The sequence below is a fragment of the Lentinus tigrinus genome (assembly GCF_003813185.1).
Source record: "Lentinus tigrinus ALCF2SS1-7 unplaced genomic scaffold L226scaffold_3, whole genome shotgun sequence".
NCBI lineage: Eukaryota > Fungi > Basidiomycota > Agaricomycetes > Polyporales > Polyporaceae > Lentinus > Lentinus tigrinus.
Genome location: NW_027137912.1, coordinates 1,818,457 through 1,835,408, shown reverse-complemented (window position 1 = coordinate 1,835,408; position 16,952 = coordinate 1,818,457). Strand labels below are relative to the sequence as shown.

The 16,952-nt window shown below is 54.7% G+C and overlaps 6 protein-coding genes across 6 annotated transcripts; 1 reads left to right on the top strand and 5 right to left on the bottom strand.

The window, feature by feature from the left end:
- Window positions 1-450: 450 nt before the first annotated feature.
- L226DRAFT_566920 (OPT oligopeptide transporter) lies at window positions 451-3,412 on the bottom strand (the record flags this gene model as incomplete). Its single annotated transcript, XM_067683957.1, has 13 exons — window positions 451-494; window positions 568-683; window positions 742-914; window positions 970-1,187; window positions 1,240-1,906; window positions 1,957-2,240; window positions 2,307-2,423; window positions 2,472-2,586; window positions 2,645-2,664; window positions 2,717-2,800; window positions 2,853-3,004; window positions 3,060-3,145; window positions 3,206-3,412. The coding sequence occupies 13 exons, from the start codon at window positions 3,410-3,412 to the stop codon at window positions 451-453; spliced, it is 2,283 nt and encodes a 760-aa protein (XP_067540997.1).
- Window positions 3,413-7,059: 3,647 nt separating this feature from the next.
- On the bottom strand, window positions 7,060-8,820 carry L226DRAFT_543016 (miller-Dieker lissencephaly protein; the record flags this gene model as incomplete). The annotated part of the gene is made up of 8 exons (XM_067682167.1): window positions 7,060-7,362; window positions 7,438-7,542; window positions 7,600-7,731; window positions 7,781-7,877; window positions 7,935-8,112; window positions 8,184-8,484; window positions 8,566-8,725; window positions 8,786-8,820. 8 exons carry the CDS (start codon window positions 8,818-8,820, stop codon window positions 7,060-7,062), a joined length of 1,311 nt encoding a protein of 436 aa, XP_067540996.1.
- A 320-nt stretch (window positions 8,821-9,140) lies between these two features.
- Window positions 9,141-10,975, bottom strand: L226DRAFT_454689 (uncharacterized protein; the record flags this gene model as incomplete). Its single annotated transcript, XM_067675195.1, has 6 exons — window positions 9,141-9,393; window positions 9,471-10,042; window positions 10,093-10,375; window positions 10,428-10,725; window positions 10,786-10,856; window positions 10,926-10,975. The coding sequence occupies 6 exons, from the start codon at window positions 10,973-10,975 to the stop codon at window positions 9,141-9,143; spliced, it is 1,527 nt and encodes a 508-aa protein (XP_067540995.1).
- A 1,322-nt stretch (window positions 10,976-12,297) lies between these two features.
- On the bottom strand, window positions 12,298-13,047 carry L226DRAFT_200460 (uncharacterized protein). Its single transcript, XM_067672814.1, has 4 exons — window positions 12,897-13,047; window positions 12,678-12,842; window positions 12,494-12,555; window positions 12,298-12,436 (listed from the first exon to the last, which is right to left on the bottom strand). The coding sequence occupies exons 1-3, from the start codon at window positions 12,937-12,939 to the stop codon at window positions 12,503-12,505; spliced, it is 261 nt and encodes an 86-aa protein (XP_067540994.1). The 5' UTR covers window positions 12,940-13,047; the 3' UTR covers window positions 12,298-12,436; window positions 12,494-12,502.
- Window positions 13,048-13,612: 565 nt separating this feature from the next.
- Window positions 13,613-15,385, bottom strand: L226DRAFT_609323 (uncharacterized protein). Its single transcript, XM_067686043.1, has 8 exons — window positions 15,274-15,385; window positions 15,047-15,221; window positions 14,958-14,989; window positions 14,826-14,900; window positions 14,708-14,761; window positions 13,969-14,654; window positions 13,787-13,909; window positions 13,613-13,734 (listed from the first exon to the last, which is right to left on the bottom strand). Exons 1-8 carry the CDS (start codon window positions 15,305-15,307, stop codon window positions 13,702-13,704), a joined length of 1,212 nt encoding a protein of 403 aa, XP_067540993.1. The 5' UTR covers window positions 15,308-15,385; the 3' UTR covers window positions 13,613-13,701.
- Window positions 15,386-15,488: 103 nt separating this feature from the next.
- Window positions 15,489-16,462, top strand: L226DRAFT_550442 (Lumazine synthase). Its single transcript, XM_067682753.1, has 2 exons — window positions 15,489-15,725; window positions 15,783-16,462. Exons 1-2 carry the CDS (start codon window positions 15,511-15,513, stop codon window positions 16,198-16,200), a joined length of 633 nt encoding a protein of 210 aa, XP_067540992.1. The 5' UTR covers window positions 15,489-15,510; the 3' UTR covers window positions 16,201-16,462.
- Window positions 16,463-16,952: the final 490 nt, after the last annotated feature.

The window sequence follows — 16,952 nt, the reverse complement described above, 5'->3', positions numbered from 1 at the left end:
CAGAGTGTCTGGGGTCCCCGACAACCAACGTACTGCGCACGATACATGCCCGGAAAGTGCTGCGCCCAGATCTCATCTTGACAGCTAAAAAGTGGCTGCAGGGCGGATCGCGGAGCCAGGCCATGTCGGACTAAGTATGGTTCGCAAGTCTCATCATCCACATGGTTGCGAAACTCAAAGCGCTCCCTTATCGCAGCTGCTGTGCGGAGGGCATGGAGTCACTGGGAAAAAAACACTGGCCGCCGGGGTCAAGATGGAGTAACGGCATGCCGATGGGTGAGATGGATCCCACTGTTTCAGCGGCAGGAGGCCGCAAACACGCACACAGGATAAGTGGATTTTGGCAATCGTATCTATTCGTGCAAGGACCCCCAAGAGAACAAGAGAGATGATAATCGCTTACTACTAGGCTACAGTGCGTGTCCGAGGGAGGATGGGAGGGCAAGAGAACTAGTTCTCGGGCAGCGCGCAACGGTCGGCAGACAGGCTGAAGTCTGGAGGAGAGAGTGACGAGAGTCGAACAATCAGTACCACCTGTCGATGAGGGAGGAATTATAAATGGCGTACCGTTGCCCGCCCATTCGGGGAAGTTGTGCGCCGTACCGGACGCACCAAACACCGCGAAGTTGAGGATGAACGAGATGACCTGAGTGCCACCGTCAAGCGCAGCGGCAACGATGTAGCTGGAAGGGGTGGCGGTCAGCCAACTGGCGGCTTTCAAACAGTATCGAGGATACGTACTTGTACTTCGTGAACCAGCGCGGGTAGCGCGTGCGCACCCACCACTGCGAGAAGATACCGATGACCATCGAGGGGTTGACCGAGGTGTTGATACCGACGGAGAGGAAGCACGAGTACTGCAGGATGATGGGTGTGCTGAAGTTCTCGAAGCCAGCCTTGGGCCAGATGTACCACTGCAGATGACGTGCTCAACGGACTATATGCGGAGTATCTAGAGCTTGTACTTACGGCGGCGATGAAGGGAAGCGGTAGGAAGACACCGATAGCGAGGCAGATGGGCACCATGTGGTAGACACCGTGGATACCGAACATCTCGGGACCAAGAGCACCCCAAGAGATGCCGTTCGTGTTGAAGCCCTGCGCGTTCTGGCCGGACCACAGACGGGTGCCGGAGATGGAGAGCAGGGCGTCACGGTTGGCGTCGATGATCGTGAGCATCATGATGTCTGAAACGAGGGAGTGAGTAAAACGACAATAATACAAGAGGAAGTGGCGCACAGTTGAGGATGGCACCGACAATGGTACCGAGAATCTGCATCATGAAGGTCACGCGGGGCGCGAGCTTGACGTACTGGCCGAGCTTCAAGTCACCAAGCATGGCGATGCACTGACCCTGAGGGTGCTGGCCGTAGAGCGCGCCGTACATGTTCGCAATGGGGTCGCCGGGGACAAGGTATGCAGTTATCATCTGGTAGAAGCCGTTCGCGGAGGAGCTGAACTCGCGGAAACCGATCGTTGCAGCGAGAGTAGCGAAAAGCATCGACAGGGTGAGGGAGATGAGGAGGATGACAATCAACGCCCACCACGGCAGACCGGAGTGCGCGCCGTAGTTCGTCGCCTGGGCGATAGCAAACGCACAAGCAAGGAGGATGAAGTACCACCAGCGCGGTATCTGCTTGTAGACCTTCATCTTCTCGTAGTGCGGGTCGTGGACAACGAGGGGGGTCTTGTTCCAGGGGTTGAACGTCTTCAAGAAGGGCTTGATGTCCTGCCAGTGCCAGAAGAACACGTGCGTGAACGTCGCACCAAGGGACAAGTTCGAAGTCATGAAGTAGAGAGCATTGGTCGCCGAGAAGAAAGCGGGACCAAGTTGCTCGTACTTGGCACGGTCGAACTTGCCGTTCGTCAGAAGGGCAGTCTGGTTGTACTGCGAGCCGTCTGCAGCCTGCAGGAGGTGGGTAAGTCGAACAAACACTACCGTGAAGTGCGACTTACAAAGACGGCCTGAGACATGAAGGGGAAGTCCTTGGCGCGCCACAGGTTGCCGTAGTAGACACCGGACATGAGAATGTACGTGAGGAAGATACCGATATCCTGGTTGATTTGGAGCCAGATGGGGTTGAAGAGACAGTCACTGCCGATCAAGTTCCAGTCGAGGCACCATGAGAGTAGACCCATGCCCTCATTGTTGGACGCGCCACCGAAGACGTTCCTAAACACGGTGCTGTGGTTATTGGCCAAGCAGAAGATCGAGATGCCAGTGAGCAGGGGGAATATCCCTGATGGACGCCGTACTGCGGTCAGCACTGACGTCGAGCAAGCACAGTAATTGACATTGGACCTACACTGCGGAATGATCTCCCAAAAGAACATGACAACAAATATAGTCCAGAACAGGCGGACACGTTTCGACGTCATTTGATTGTCGAAGTGGAGAGCCTGGAAGAGGTTGGCGGTAGAGACTGCGGGGTGTCAGCGATATCGGTCACAAACGGATAGGGTGGACATACTCGTCGTCGGCCAGAAACACTTTGTGGGCTTGACCAGCATGTCTTGCAACAAGCCGGCGTACCCGTATCCGAGCAGTTGAGACCCGATCAAGGTGAAGATTGCCAGGGCCGGATTCTACGTGGGTGAGAGAAATCAAACAAGGTTCCGGATGCAATATGACAACAGTATGTACCAGTTTGTTGTTATAGTACACTGCACAAATGGTCAGGTCATTCCACACTGCAGATCATGTCGCAGCACTCACAGTCCTGAACGGAGATGACCTGAATGGCTGTGGCAGAAACAGCAGCCGTGGAGGACATAATAATGATGGCGACGTGCTCCTTGACTGAAAGTGACCTAAGCTGGGGTTATCTGGCAGCTCAGGAATATGCACGTACTGTTGAAGGGACCGGGATTAATCCACCGGAAGATACCTCTGGATGGAAGGAGCGTGGCCATTGCGTTGCCGAACCAGTATGACAAGACGAGCAGGAACAGCGTCGAGACAAGCAGCGTCTGCGGCTTGAAGTAATAGATCTGAGCCAAGACACTATGGGACATGGATCAACATGAGAGCCGGGCACGAGTGAGGGACTTGCACTCACGCTCCGAATGCCGAGAACCCAAGACCGAGGAAGAAGGTGCGGAAGGTGACGGATGGAAGCTCAGGGTCGTCGTGGTTAGACAGGACCTGTCGATAGGGTCTCGAGATGAGCTCTGCAAAGCGATGGTGAAGAAAATCGGGACGCACCTTGATGGCGACCTCGTAGGCCTCTTGAATCAGGTACTCTTCGTCCTTGGCCTCATCCCGCTGGAGCCGTTCCTCGAACTCCTCGACCTCCTTCGCCATGACGGCATCCTCAGAGACCTCGGTATCGAGGCCCTTCTTCTCGAGGGAGGCATCGGAGGTGGATTGCTTGTCGTCCAATGTCGGCAGTGTGTTCGCTGCGTCGGTCATGGTGGAGGCAAGGGGGGAGTGAACCCTGGCGGGACGTGAGAAGCATCGAGGGAATATATACTGGGATGGAGCTCATGCGAGGAGCGCCGTGCGGTCAGTGGTCACCCACAGTGGTGTTGCAGCACATGGCTTCTGGAAGGGCCGTCCGGAGCGTTATCGTAGTAGGCTCAGGCACGCGAGCAACCATCGACGTTGCATCAGTGCCGTGATAACATTCTTAGCAAGTTTGGATGCGGACTTCGTGAATCTCGCCGTTTCACCAAATTCCCAGAACATACCTGGATGGCCATCGGTCTCCCACAACTCCGGAATGCATTACGCTACCGGCGGTACCAGCAGCCGATAAGTGAGCGGTCGCCGGCCGCGAACCATTGGGGGGTGGGAGGCTGTAAAGCGGGTAGATCATGGCACATGCACATGGACGAAACCGCCCGCCAAGGACACACTGTCGCGCATCAACGGCGTACGAGGAGTCGCGACTCTAATGAGAAGCCCGCTCGAGCATGCCAGTATGCGACGTCCACAGAAGCTGGGATGATACCTCGTGGACAGGTCAGCGAAATACGGTGGTAGGACGGTCGAGCGACGCACTCACGTTGCCTAGATAGGGTTAGGCGCGAAACTACGGTGACCTTGCGAAGGTTCGGATGATAGACTCGTCCGCGCTTGATGAGGTCTCCACTTCTGGAGAGACCAATCATGCGTTGGCCCTTTGCGCATCAAGCTTGTTTGGCGAAACGGACGACCAAGGTTGGTGAGCGATGCGATGCACGACGTTACGACCGCCACCGCCCGGCGCGGTGCTTGGCAGGATGTCGGGCCATCGCAGGAGAAAGCCCCGATCAAGGAAGCTCTGCTTAGCAAGAACGGTACAGTAAATAGACATCGCGGCACTCGGACTGACTGCAGGAGGCAGCAGGAGGCGTTACGAGCGCAAACGCCACCGATCGCAGCAGCAGCTCGACCATGCGGACAACTTCATAATGAAAAGAACTGGCACCTCCTCTGGCATGCGTGCGACAGGAGCATGGCTTGATGAGGGCAAGTGGGAAAGCGATGATCCGTAAAAGCCTGGACCCCAGCCACCCCGTGGGCTCCGACCTCGTGGCGTTCCGAGTCCGCCGTGGGTCGCAACCACACATTCCCTTCTACTTACCCAAGTGACTAGTACGCGCTTCTGTACCCAGTTAAAAGTATGTGCTTTGACAAACCCACAAGCCAGACGCTGTCAATCAACAACTACCGTCACCTATCGAACCTTGTTTGGTGCTTCTTCAGTTAGCAGTCGACCACCTGTCCGCCTAACCGACTTTGAAGCTGGCATGGGTGAGAGTTTTCTTACTTCCTGGACCAAAACCGACAGGACATCGGCGCCGACTGTTTTCCAGCGTCCCGATGTGCCTGGCCCTGTAGGGTATACGACAGTGGCAAAACGTCCATCTCATCACTCGTGCTGCTCCGTGTGGCCGTCGTCGTTCTCGCCTGGTGGCGGCGCCCCAACGCATGTGAGCTTGAAGTTTCAAAATAGTATCGGGCCGCCTTCAAACAGCAACGCTGTCCCCCCTCTCTCACTGTCGCGGCAGGTGCGTCATCAGGCATGTCCTCCTCGTACGCACCACATGAACATGATAACATTGTACATTTAGGGATAGGATGACCGTTACTCCGTAAATACCACCCGGTCACTATCTGTTCGGCCTCGCCGTCTGTGAACACCTTGGTTTCGTGTCGTTTGAGAGTACCTAGGTGAGCGTTGCTCAGCATGTAACCTGCCGCTCACAATGTGTCTGTCAGGCACTATCATACCGGCGGCGCCTCATTTTTGTGACGGTACCCCATCCCATGCGGACATACTCCACAATGCGGTCGACATCGTGCAGTGTCCATCACAGACGTTGCGTATCTCTAGCTCCTCGCAGGACTGGTCGGTCGGAGCATGCAAAATTGCCGCGATCCCGATCGCCGACATGTGGAGTTGGGCCTTGTGGGGAGCATTGTGAGCAGCCAATATTTGCAGTTGCTCATAGAAAAACTCTTCATCCCGTCTCTGGCCCCTCCTAACACGAAGGGGCCTCGCATGCTTCAAGGAACCGAACCTGTCGGTGGGCGGATGCGTCGGGCTTCCCATGCTTCACCTGTGCATGTCACGGCAGTCCTCACAGAATAAGTTACGGTCGAAGGCGCCTCTAGCCCCGAGATTTGGCAGCCCGGAGGTACCTGTCTCCGCACGCAATAGCTCTTGCGCAAGCCTGGCCCTGGCAGAAGCCCCCCATGGTTGTCTTCTCAGCACAGCCTCCCAATCCCGATGTCGGTTCCGAGCGTAGTCCTTCGTTCCGCGAGGAATCTCAATGTTCGGTACTTCTTCCGCTCTGTCAGAGATGTCACTATGCTGCTCAAGTGCACGTACATCCCCCGGACAGTCCGCAGAAATCCCAATATTTGTCTCCTCATCATCCCGCCATATTCGCGGACAGCAATTTCGCCGTCCATCAGCGTGAGGGATGCACACGACGCTGTTAGCCAGGGTTGGCCCGTTGCTCTGATCCCCCTGAACATCACCAAGTGGATATGCGGGGGAAGGGGCATCGTTTCTGACAACGACTAGTGACCGACAAGGTGGTCGAACAGAGCGAACCTCGCGAAGTCGCAACAAACCCGCCTGTCACCTCCTGTATCACAGACATTGGTAGCCGTGACAGTGATGTAGTATGATATCATACCGTCGCAGATGGTCGATACCTTCCGCATCAAGGCATCTACCAACGGGCTCGGAGGCTGTAGTGCTTATCTTGGGCCCGGGCTGCCGTTTGACTTGCTAGCCCCGGCTGCTTATCATCCTGTGCAGAAGGCCGGGCGAAGGACGGGCAAGGGACGCCTGAAGTTCAATATCGTTGACAAATTAGCAGATGGTAGAACGTGCTCCAGGTCTCAGGTGGAGGGCCGCGTTTCGACCCAGACGTACATACTGGGCATGTTCAGCACACGAGACAATTCTTGCTAACCGCAGGAGGCAGTGCACTAGTACTGATGCTCACTGATGGCGCACATCGAGCAGATAAGTACGACAAAGTCTGAGGCACGCAAAATGGCACTAGCGAACGATGATTCGATTGATTCGAGCAGCGACACACCCTGGTTAAGAATAAAAAGTACAAGTAGGGTTGGTTGATACGTAGTCGGTGTATACGGGGGTATGCGTGTCGGAAGGAGGGTAACAGTACTGCGGGCAGGAGAGGAGATCATGATCCAGAGCGAGGCGGTAATGAAAGTGGAGTGGTAGTAGTATCAGCAAACACATGTGAGCAAGCAGAGGTGGGACCGTACGTGATCGGACAGCAAGACATATGTGCGGTTGCTGAATGGCAGTTGCACATGGTGTTGGTAGGATACCCACAAGGCGGATCGTGAAAAGAACGAAGCAAGCGAGCCCGAGAGAGACCGTACATGTTTCAAAAGTCGCCGGTTAGCGATCTGCATAGCAGCATAGCATCGGTGTGGATCACTCACCGAAAGGACCATCTGGAGAGACCGCCCGAACATTACTCGACATCTAAACAGCACCATAGTCTCCGCGGATAATGTCCATGGAAGCAAATTGCACAGATCGAGGGAGAAGCCAAGCCCATGCCAGCACGGAGCTCGAGAGATCATGGCAGCCAGATCTTGATCGTCTGGTCAACGCTCCCGGATGCTACGACGTTCACGAACTTCTCGATCTCTTGCTTCGTGTCAGTCGTCCCGTTAGGCTTCGCTGACGGGTCGCCGCTCTGGGCAGGCGCCTGTCGTCCCCATGCGAGACAGGTCACGAAGTGGCCGTGGGCTTGAACAGTCTTCACACAACGCCCAGTGGCCAGCTCCCACACGCGTATTGTGTAATCATCCGATGCAGAGAGGAGGAACTTTCCTGTGGGATGGAAGACAAGGGCGCGAACCCAGTTGTCGTGGCCCGCCTGCGCACGTCAACGGTCAGAAATGTTGCGGCGCGCAAATTCCGGCGAGGGCGGTCAGGTGAGACACATGCTTACAAGATTGCGGAGCATCTGCCCGCTTTGGGTATCCCAGATGCGAATATGCTTGTCGCGGGATCCTGTGGCCACATATGCCCCTGGACGCTTCGACCGCTCTGTGTTCTGCGTCAAAGGTATATGTGAGTATGGGCGGCAACACCATTCACCAGAAAAACTTACCGGAATACCTGCAAGTTCCCGGATCGCAGCATACGCGGCGATGGGAGCAAAGACGACCACTTCGATCGTGTGCTCATGACCTCGTAGCTCTACTTTCGTTTCCCCGGTCGATGGGTCGATGATACGGGCAGTCTGGCGCCAAGCTTGAGCGAGGGAAGCCTAGGTCGATATATGCACTCACTTGGTCATTTGAGCAGCTGGCAATCAACCGTCCGTCGTCTGAAGGCTCTACCCAACGCACCCAGTCAGTGTGGCCAGTGATTGTCCGGACGAGATGCCTGCAGCAAGGGAGGTTTAGTCAAACCGTATGCGGCGACGCGCAGAAGCGGACTAACGTCGACGCGACATCCCAAATTCGGATTGTCCGGTCGCGACTGGCACTAACGATTTGTTGGTCGCCAGGTAGGAATCGTACGGAAGATACTGTGTGTTCGTGTCCAGGGAAAGTCTTCGTGTTCTTCCACTCATTCTGCACGTCCCAGATTTTGATGAAGAGATCGGATGAGCATGTTACTTGAGGAAGGAATGTTAGGACCCGCCCCGGTGAACGGACATCAGATCGGTGAGCATGACGGTTTGCACACCTAGGAGATTCCCCTTGCTATCGAACGCAACATCGTTCACGGCCCTCGTGTGCCCCTTGAGTGTCCGCTCAAACTCTCCAGTCTCCCAGTCCCAGATCTTCACGGTCGCGTCCTCGCTTGCAGACGCGATCACGTTAAACGTCGGATGGAACGCGACTTTGAGTACTTGGCCACGATGTCCTGTTAGTACATATGCAGCGGGTGCCCTCGGTACCCAATCCGTCTGCAGGGCTGCGCGTTTGGCTGGTGATAGTGACAACTCCTCTTGCAGCGCGGCATTACGGTTTTCCAGGTCCATGATCTAGCGACGCATCGTATACCCAATGCATTGGAAGTTTACTTGTGAAGATCGAGACCACGGAAAGTAGACAGGCATGCGTACCTTCTTCTGCAACCGTATCACGCTCGTCCACTTCTTCTCCAACAACCCTACATACTTCCCCTTCGGGTCGGGCGAGTACTCAACACCGGTCTCCGACTTGAGCGCATTGAACGCATCCGTGAAATTGTTCGCGTGAAGGTACTCGAGGATAGACTTCTGACTTCATAGGATACTGTGCATGAGGATAGCTAGCGCTTGGGCGAACGGTGTTGTCACATACAGTTCCTCCTTTTGCCGCTCCGAGAGCAGAGACATCGTGGGCGGTCAGAGTCGCAGGCAGTCCAAAATGTGTTTCTCAGAAACTCAGCAAGCGAAAGCAAAAGGCCAGAAAGAGAAAACGAGCGTGAAAGGGGCGTAACACAGGAGAGGTTGTCGGCGCGCCTGTCAACGACAGGAATGAACTGCAGACTATTGTGCCCCTTCCCGATTTGGCAACCGACGTAGATCGCACAGAATATCCAACTCCGAGTCACGACCCGTGAGAGGTCCATGTCTGCGTAGGAATACATCGGTATCAAAGGTACGGGTAACGTGCAGACTACAACACACCCCGTACTAATGTCCCTAAAAAATCATTACCACTCGTCGTCCTCTTCCTCAGAATCGTACATGCCCACAGGTTTCGCGGCCGTCCTTAGCGCGGGCGTCGACTGTGCTACGGGTTGAATCATATCGTTAGGGTCCATGTCACCATTGTCCACAGCTACCGCTGCTATCGTCTCATCAACAACCTCAACCGGCTCCTCCCTGAGGTAGCGTTGCCGCTGAACGCGTTGCTCGTCGATTGACTCTTGCCTCGCCATCTCCTCCCACATGTATCCTATCAACCTGCATGCGATGGCGGCGGTGAGTGAGTGTATTTTGCAAAGGAAAGTATCACTTACCTGCTTTCTCTCCCAGCGCACCAGTACTGAGGATCAATGGCTTCGTAGATGACTTCGTCGTCTTCGCCTCTTGTCATACTCGTGTCTAGTACGTTCAATGCCTTGGCGATCGAAGGCACCGTGTCGTTGGGAGTGGGCACACGCATCAAGTTGCGATACATCGTGCGCACATCAACTAAATATACGGAAGGCGGCACCATGCGCGGAGGGGAAGAGCGAGACCGTGGGCCCTCATCTCCTGGGCGTCTACGAGTCGGTGAATGTGATCGGTTTCGAGGCCACTTAGAGTTATAGCTTCGATCGCGAGGCTCACGCGCGTTGTAGCGACGATCATCTCTCTCGTATCCGTACGCTGCGTGGTCGTGGACTCTCTCCGCAGGCGGACAATACAGCAGATCTTTGATTCCTTGTACCCAGTGCAGTTGATCGGCGTCCACACCAAAGCTGCGCAGGACATGGCGCGTCATTTCCTCGTCGTAGACAAGTAGCAGCTTTGGAGGCTTCCGCTCGCCATCACGCTCCGGAGCAAAGAGGTCCTGGAGAAGTTTCTCGACGGAAGCTCGTGGCATAGTCTGGCTAATATCTGGTAAGGTCTTAAGGCACATCAATAAATGTGATCTAGGAAAGGGACGATAGAACATACCAGACGCGTCCTTCCCCTGTTCACGAGAAAGCGATTCTCTTCCAAAGTTAAGTGGGTGGTGGACACGGCTCTCAAGTCCTCAGAATCCGTAGGGGCGTCGAACTCCGTCCAGCCGAGATCGAGAACACGGGGATTCTTCTGGCGCTCCTCGAGCGAACTCATGTCCGATGCCCAGAGGTTGAATGCGAAGGACACTATATGGACCTCGCGAAACCAGCGCGCCAGGTTCAGCGCGTAGTCCTCAGGGCACCTGATCGTGTCCTGGCACAGACGGTAAAACACCCTGACAAGCAGGTCAACACGTATTTTCCCGCATCGAAGTACCGAGTCATTACACTCGCCTTTGGTGCTCGAATGTTGCTCTGGCAGAACCCTCCTCAGTCGGGCCTTCTCCACCCGCAGTATACTCCGTATTGGCTTTACTCCGGTCGCGCGGCCTCCCATCCGACTTCTTCTTGTTCGACTCCATCATCTTGAGCTTCGCGACCAGTTCCCGCTTATTGGCGAACTGTATCGGCGAGAGCGATACAAAGTCCAGGGCGCTCCAAGGCTGCTGGTAAGGTCGTCCGAGCCGACGCGACTGGAACACGCGGACTGGGAGCAGGAGGTTCGACGCGCCGTTCGGGCGCATTCCTACGCGACATTGGGCCATCGACACACGTTCCGGAGTGGGCATGCGATACGGGTACGTACCTAGCACAAATTCGCCTCCATCACGGCTGGACGCAAGCAGCCTGTCCGCTAGTGCATCGCTGGAGTTCTCCCTGGGCGTGTACGAAGTCGCGGTGTCTGTCTGAGCATGCCGGCATGCTGTCTGCACCGTATTAGCTTACCGAAGGTGGGCTTTGAACCCGCCTATTTGATAGTAGTCAACGCGTTGCATACACAACGACGGGGATGGTCGCGGTAGTCGTGGTGGGAGGAGCAAAGGAACGAGAAGCACGCGTTGGTCTGACGTTTACCCACGCGTAATTGCTGCAGCACGCGTCGCGCCTCAGCCTGCGCGCGTCACCGTGGTGCCATCGTACATACATGCAAGGATACTACTTGCAAAGACCGCAACACAAAGATTGGAAGCAACTAAAATCAGGTGCAATGAAGACATTCGTAACCAAACGGACCCACCAGTACGACGTGAGGGCACAACCGACACTACATTGTATATAGACACGAATGTAAGACTGCCCTAGCTGAGTACATAATAACGGTTATGTAAGTAGGACTATGCGCCCTTCAGTTCGATACGGGGCATCTTTATATCATCCTCAACCTGAAAGGAGGCAACCGAGTTACACCGACCGACATAGAATTCGTCAGAATCTGTGAACGTGTCGACCGTATGGTCGAGCAGCGCCCCCAATGGCTCAAGGAAGCTCGGCATAGAATTTTCCGCGAGCCGCCATGATTCATCGAACGCGTAGATGTGTTGGTCGGGCGTTGTGCCAGACGCGGCGTCCCGAAGGTTTAGGATGAATCGAGAGACGAGGATGGATGTCATGCTATGGATATAGTATGATCTGGTGAGTTTTACCGACTCGGAGCTATGGGAGGAAGACACATACCCATCCGTGAATATAGTGATGTACTCGACTGCCTGCCGTGACGAAGTCGATAATGCGTCGGTCATGGAACGGATAGATATGAGCGAATGTACCTACTGGGATGTATGTTGCAGCTATATGCAGTGTGTTAAGGATGGTCCAGACCCTTCCGACGACTTAAATCAGCACTGGCGAGAAGAGCTCATATCAGCGCGATCACCCACGTGAAGTATGCGGAGCCTAGCGCGGAGCGCTTCAGCTATTCATTCGAGAGGGATAGACAAGATACTTACCGTCTCGCAGCAGGACGGTCGTAAGAGAGAACGAAGAACCAACGCCCTGCTCCTTTGCTAGTCGAACGATGCCGTATGTCTTCTTCCAGGTAACGCTCAGGACAAGCATATCGGACAGGATCAAGCACGCTCTGCCGATAGCCGTCACTGGCCGTACGCTCAGGACGGTATGCATGCAGCAGTGAGAAAGCGCACTTACACCTATCACGAGAACGTGCCCAGTAAGCTTTTCCCGAACATGGTCAAAATAATGTGCATGCTCACCGGGCATCAAGTTGGAAGGAGTAATCAGCAAGTGTGATGCATGCGTCAGAGGATGGGCTTCTCGACACCGTTTGGTGAATGTCTCGGAACTGTAAGTGCGACGTCATGAGCGAAGCGCGAATCCGTTACAAGTAGAACGCACTATGTATGTCGCAACGGGCACCAAGGACAAACACACGACCAGGACGCAGATGTGAATGTGCCATCCTCGACAGACTAAGGCATACACGCGAAGACCGGAGAACGCTTCGTATCAAGTTCATCAGCGCTAATGGTATATCAGACAGACTTCGGTATGCTTACTGGACCAGACTATGTAAGGCAGGATGGAGAGGACTTGGGAGGCGCGGAATATGAGACGGCAGCTAAACAAGTCGGATGTTATGTTATGCTATGTACAGCGCATGTAGGCAGCGACGTCAGACCGACCTCTGCATTGGGCAAACAAACATGGTCAGCTTCAGCGGGATGGACTATACAGCAGGACCTACCGCATCACTTGCACCTAGAGACAGCGCCAAGTTGACAAGGTAGAGCGAGATGACCAGATACCGGTTAAGAAGGTATATCCAGCTTGCAGCGGAGGGTCTGCGTCTCCAGATGTGCCGGACTTCTCGATCAAGCGTGATGCATGTCTCGTAGACGAGTACCCCTGGCTTCTGGATTTAGACCCGAATCGAATAAACAAGGCTGTAGGTTCACGCACCGACTGCTGCGACATAACACGACGTCTCCTTATCAAATGACATTCTCAAAGAGTGCCGAGATAAGTGACAGGTCGCCCGTCCAGCCACGGGGAAGTGCTCGGAGAGGGGACGGAGGAGCAGGGGCAGCTGGTCAGCCCAGACGATTTTGCTTGCCCCCCACCAAGACCAATACACCGAGAGCGTCCTCGAGGCAATGTCGGGGCGCCGAAAACCGCCCACTAGTCGACCATGATCATAGCCCTCGATCGTTGGGAATGGGTGAAACGTGACTTGACCGCATTGGACCGAGGTGCGACGTTTCCACACAAGTGGCCGTGCATATACACAGGACCGCGGACGCTCAGGAGGAGCGGTTTGCACCATCATCTCAACGATGCGACTTTGGGGAGTTGTGGACTCTTGAAGAGGGCTGAAGATGTTCTGCATTCCTAACAGACAATTTCAATTGAATATGACCAGGACGATCTGGGGTGATATGCTCACAACATATCATATTTGATTTATTCCAACGAGTGTCATATGCCAATCCCGGCGACAATTCCAATGGGGATATTGCTGCGGAAGACAAGATGCATCGTGGCGAGGCGTTCAGACCGCATCTGGTATCCCACAGACCGCAACCACAGATCGCAACCGTGGTTCATCAGGTCGTGGTGCGGCCTGCAAGCGTCGACGGAACACGAGACACATGCTTACCAGGGATCCAAAGTCCTGTACGCCATCTCATGTGCTGCGTCTGTCCGTTGTCCGACAAGTCTCAGTGTAGAGCATTAAACAAGATTGACGACAGCAACAGTATGAGATCTAATCGTTGAACTTTATACTGTAGCTCTGCATCTGTTTGGGATTTAGCACCACAAGCCCCAACGTAACTCGTGAGCCTGCTTACCGTGATCTCCCCACCATGATAGCTGCCTCGCTTCTTCTTGTTCTTCTCTTTCCTGAAGCCCGCTCCGCGCGTCACGATGAGATCGCGTGACGCCCGCGCACCATAGTCCGACGTGCTCGCTCCCTGCGTCAACCCTCAGCCCTATTGCGCCACGACATAGACATCCAAACGATGAAGCGCACCCTCGATTCGAACCGGTTATCTTTCAACCGCGGGTCAGCGTAGGTAACCTCGTCGGCCTTCACGCGTTGGAAGGGCGTGTTGGTTTTCTTTGGCTTTTTGCCTTCGCCTTTGGTCTTGCCGCCGCCGTTCGGCTGGGGCGAGGCATCCTCGCGGGGGCTGTTGACTGCGACTGCTGTTGGTACGGACGCGCCGTCGTCCCCTGTTCTCCGCTTCTTAGTGACAGAGACGTCCTCCTTCGCAGGGCCAGCCTTCGCGGCTGTCTTCGCCTTCTTCGCCTTCTTCGACGCATCCGACGAGGAATCGGAGTCGGAGTCCAATTCGTCTGACTCTTCTGAGCTGGACGAGGAGTCCGACTCCGAAGCCACTTTCGTCTTTGCCTTTGCTGCCGGCACAGAGTCTGAGTCTTCTGACTCTGAAGAGTCCGAGGAGTCGGGAGAGCTGGAGTCCGAGTCCGAGTCTTTCTCCTTCTTGGCAGTCTTCGAAGCAGACTTACTCTTGGCCTTCTCGTCCTTCTCGTCACTGCTGCTCTCATCTGACGAATTCTCAGACTCAGAGCTAGACTCGTCATCGTCACTCGAGAGCGTCTTTGATGATGGAGGCGAGGGGGATTTGGCCTTGGCTGGTTTCGACGAAATCGCCTTGCCCTTGACCGCGGTAGGCTTTGCAGCGCCGGCAGTCTTGGATTCTAGTTCATGGTCAGTAAAGGGGGATGAAGGGGCTATAATGGACATAACGTACTCGACTTAGCTTTGACCTTGGAGCTGGAGGCACTCGAGGAGGATGAAGACGACGCTGACCCAGGTGTCGCGTCCTGTCAGGTCTCAGAAGCAATTCAAAACATCTCAAGTATACTCACATGAGTCCGAATCCGAGTCTGAATCTGAAGACTCTTCGCTGGACGACTCTTCGCTGGATGATTCTTCCGACGATGCTGGAATGCAGGCACGTTGAGCCAGACGAAGGCGAAGATCCGAATGGGAATGCGTACACTCATCTTCTGAGCTGGACTCCGAGTCAGAGCTACTTCGTCAGGGACATGTCAGCGAGGCCACGACACAGTCGTCGACCAGTGCTCACGAAGCATACTTGTCCTTGAGCTCCTTCCACTCTTTGATGATAGCATCCAAGGAGGGTCCCTCTGCCTCCATGCCATCCTTCAGCACAACGACATCTTTGACTGCTTTCTTCAGAGCCTCTGCAGCCTTTTTGTGCTCCTGCTTGACAAGGAACGTGTAGATGTAGGTGTAGGTCGCTGGAATGGAAGGTCGGCACTTTGCTCGAGTCGTGTGTCCGACGGCACTCACAAGCCAAGTTTCCGTCTACCTGAGGAACAGTCATCTTGCCCGAGGATGCCGTAGAGCAGCAGACAGCAAGCAAGCAAGAGAGACCAAGGTGGACAGAGGCAAGGACGAGCCAATGCGACGCGCGCGCCACGAAATTTCTGCCACAGTGCCAAATGCGGCGAAATCGGCGCGACGCGCGCTGCTGTGACGCGAGGGGCGTGAAGAGCGCGCAGCTCCGAGTCGTACTCACCGACGACCATGGCCGAATCCATCAAGGGCCCTGCTCCTCCTCCCACCAAGCTCGACGGTTCTCCTCTGCGTGTTGCCATCGTGCACTCGCGATGGAACAAGCCCGTCATCGACGCCCTCGTCGCTGGCACCATCGCCAAACTCAAGGCGACCGGCGTGAAGGAGAGTAACATCGCCGTCCAGTCCGTTCCGGGCAGCTTCGAGCTCCCGCTGGCTTGTTCCAAGTGCGTACAGCTCGTGCTCATTGTGTGCGTTGGCTGAGCGTTGAATCGTCTTCGCAGAGTCATCTCCGGCTCACATGTGCAAGCCGGCGCGACGGCAAACGACCTTCTCGGCGGATTGACTTCGCTCACCTCCCCGAACCCCAATTCCCGCTCCGCGACTCCTGCACCTGTTGCTGCTTCCATGCCTCATCAACCATTCGACGCCGTTATCGCGATTGGCGTGCTCATCAAGGGTTCCACGATGCATTTCGAGTACATCTCCGAGTCCGTCTCGCACGCCCTCATGAGGGTGCAGCTGGACACTGGTGTCCCAGTCATCTTCGGTGTCCTCACTGCGCTCACGGACGACCAGGCATTGGAGCGCGCAGGCATTGGAAGAGGCGAGAATAAGGGGCACAACCATGGCGAAGACTGGGCCCTCGCTGCGGTCGAGATGGCTTCGCACTCGAGGCGTTGGGCGGAAGGAAAATTCTGATTCGGAAGTACCAGAAAGGACTCTGTAGGACTGTTGTACGAGTGCAGAAGTCGACAATGAACACATGTATAACAATCTCCTACTCATCCATAAATATGGTCGGGGAATTGAGGAGATGTGTTCGGGTCAGGCGCTTCCAGAATTTACCTCATACTGCCACATCAGCACTTTCTCTATTTACTTGGAAGCGTATGTAATCGTATAGAATCGATGCAATCTGCGGAATCTATAGAATTTATCTGGCGGGAATAGAATCGCATCCATTGAAGTCCCCCCAAAATTATAATCGGCGCAATTTCCTTGCAATCTTGTAGAATTAGAATGCAATTACATAGAATCGCTCAGAATATGGGTGTTTTCTTCGAGGAATAGGGGTCGCAATCAATTGCAATCGCATGGGATGTCCATCCAATGAATAGATGATCATTAAGTAAGACATCTGAATTGACCAATCGCAGAATTGACCAATCGCAGAATTGACCAATCGCAGAATTGACCAATCGCAAAATAGACAGTATTGATCGATTGACAAGAGTAACTACATGGTATAACACATATACATCCATAATGTCAGGCTAATGAAACGATGGATGGCCAACGGCCATGATCCGCGAGATAGAGGAGGAGATGGTAGCGGGGCGGTACTCCAGGCGGAAGTAAGCACAAGGAATAGGCGAACAGGTCAAGACGGGGGAACCCAGCCGAGCCATGAGCGTGGCAGCGAGGCATTAGCAGGAGCAAGGGCAGATCTT

Excerpts from the sequence above, each read along its gene's own strand:
- L226DRAFT_200460 (XM_067672814.1), bottom strand. The coding sequence starts at position 12,939 with ATGTCATTTGATAAGGAGACGTCGTGTTATGTCGCAGCAGTCG. Across the intron at positions 12,843-12,896 it reads GTGTTATGTCGCAGCAGTCG|GGGTACTCGTCTACGAGACA; the intron begins GTGCGTGAACCT and ends TCCAGAAGCCAG. Across the intron at positions 12,556-12,677 it reads AGGTGCAAGTGATGCGGTAG|CTGCCGTCTCATATTCCGCG; the intron begins GTCCTGCTGTAT and ends CGACTTGTTTAG.
- L226DRAFT_609323 (XM_067686043.1), bottom strand. The coding sequence starts at position 15,307 with ATGACTGTTCCTCAGGTAGACGGAAACTTGGCTT. Across the intron at positions 15,222-15,273 it reads GGTAGACGGAAACTTGGCTT|CGACCTACACCTACATCTAC; the intron begins GTGAGTGCCGTC and ends CTTCCATTCCAG. Across the intron at positions 13,910-13,968 it reads ATAACCGGTTCGAATCGAGG|GGAGCGAGCACGTCGGACTA; the intron begins GTGCGCTTCATC and ends GGGTTGACGCAG.
- L226DRAFT_550442 (XM_067682753.1), top strand. The coding sequence starts at position 15,511 with ATGGCCGAATCCATCAAGGGCCCTGCTCCTCCTCCCACCAAGCTCGAC. Across the intron at positions 15,726-15,782 it reads CTCCCGCTGGCTTGTTCCAA|AGTCATCTCCGGCTCACATG; the intron begins GTGCGTACAGCT and ends TCGTCTTCGCAG.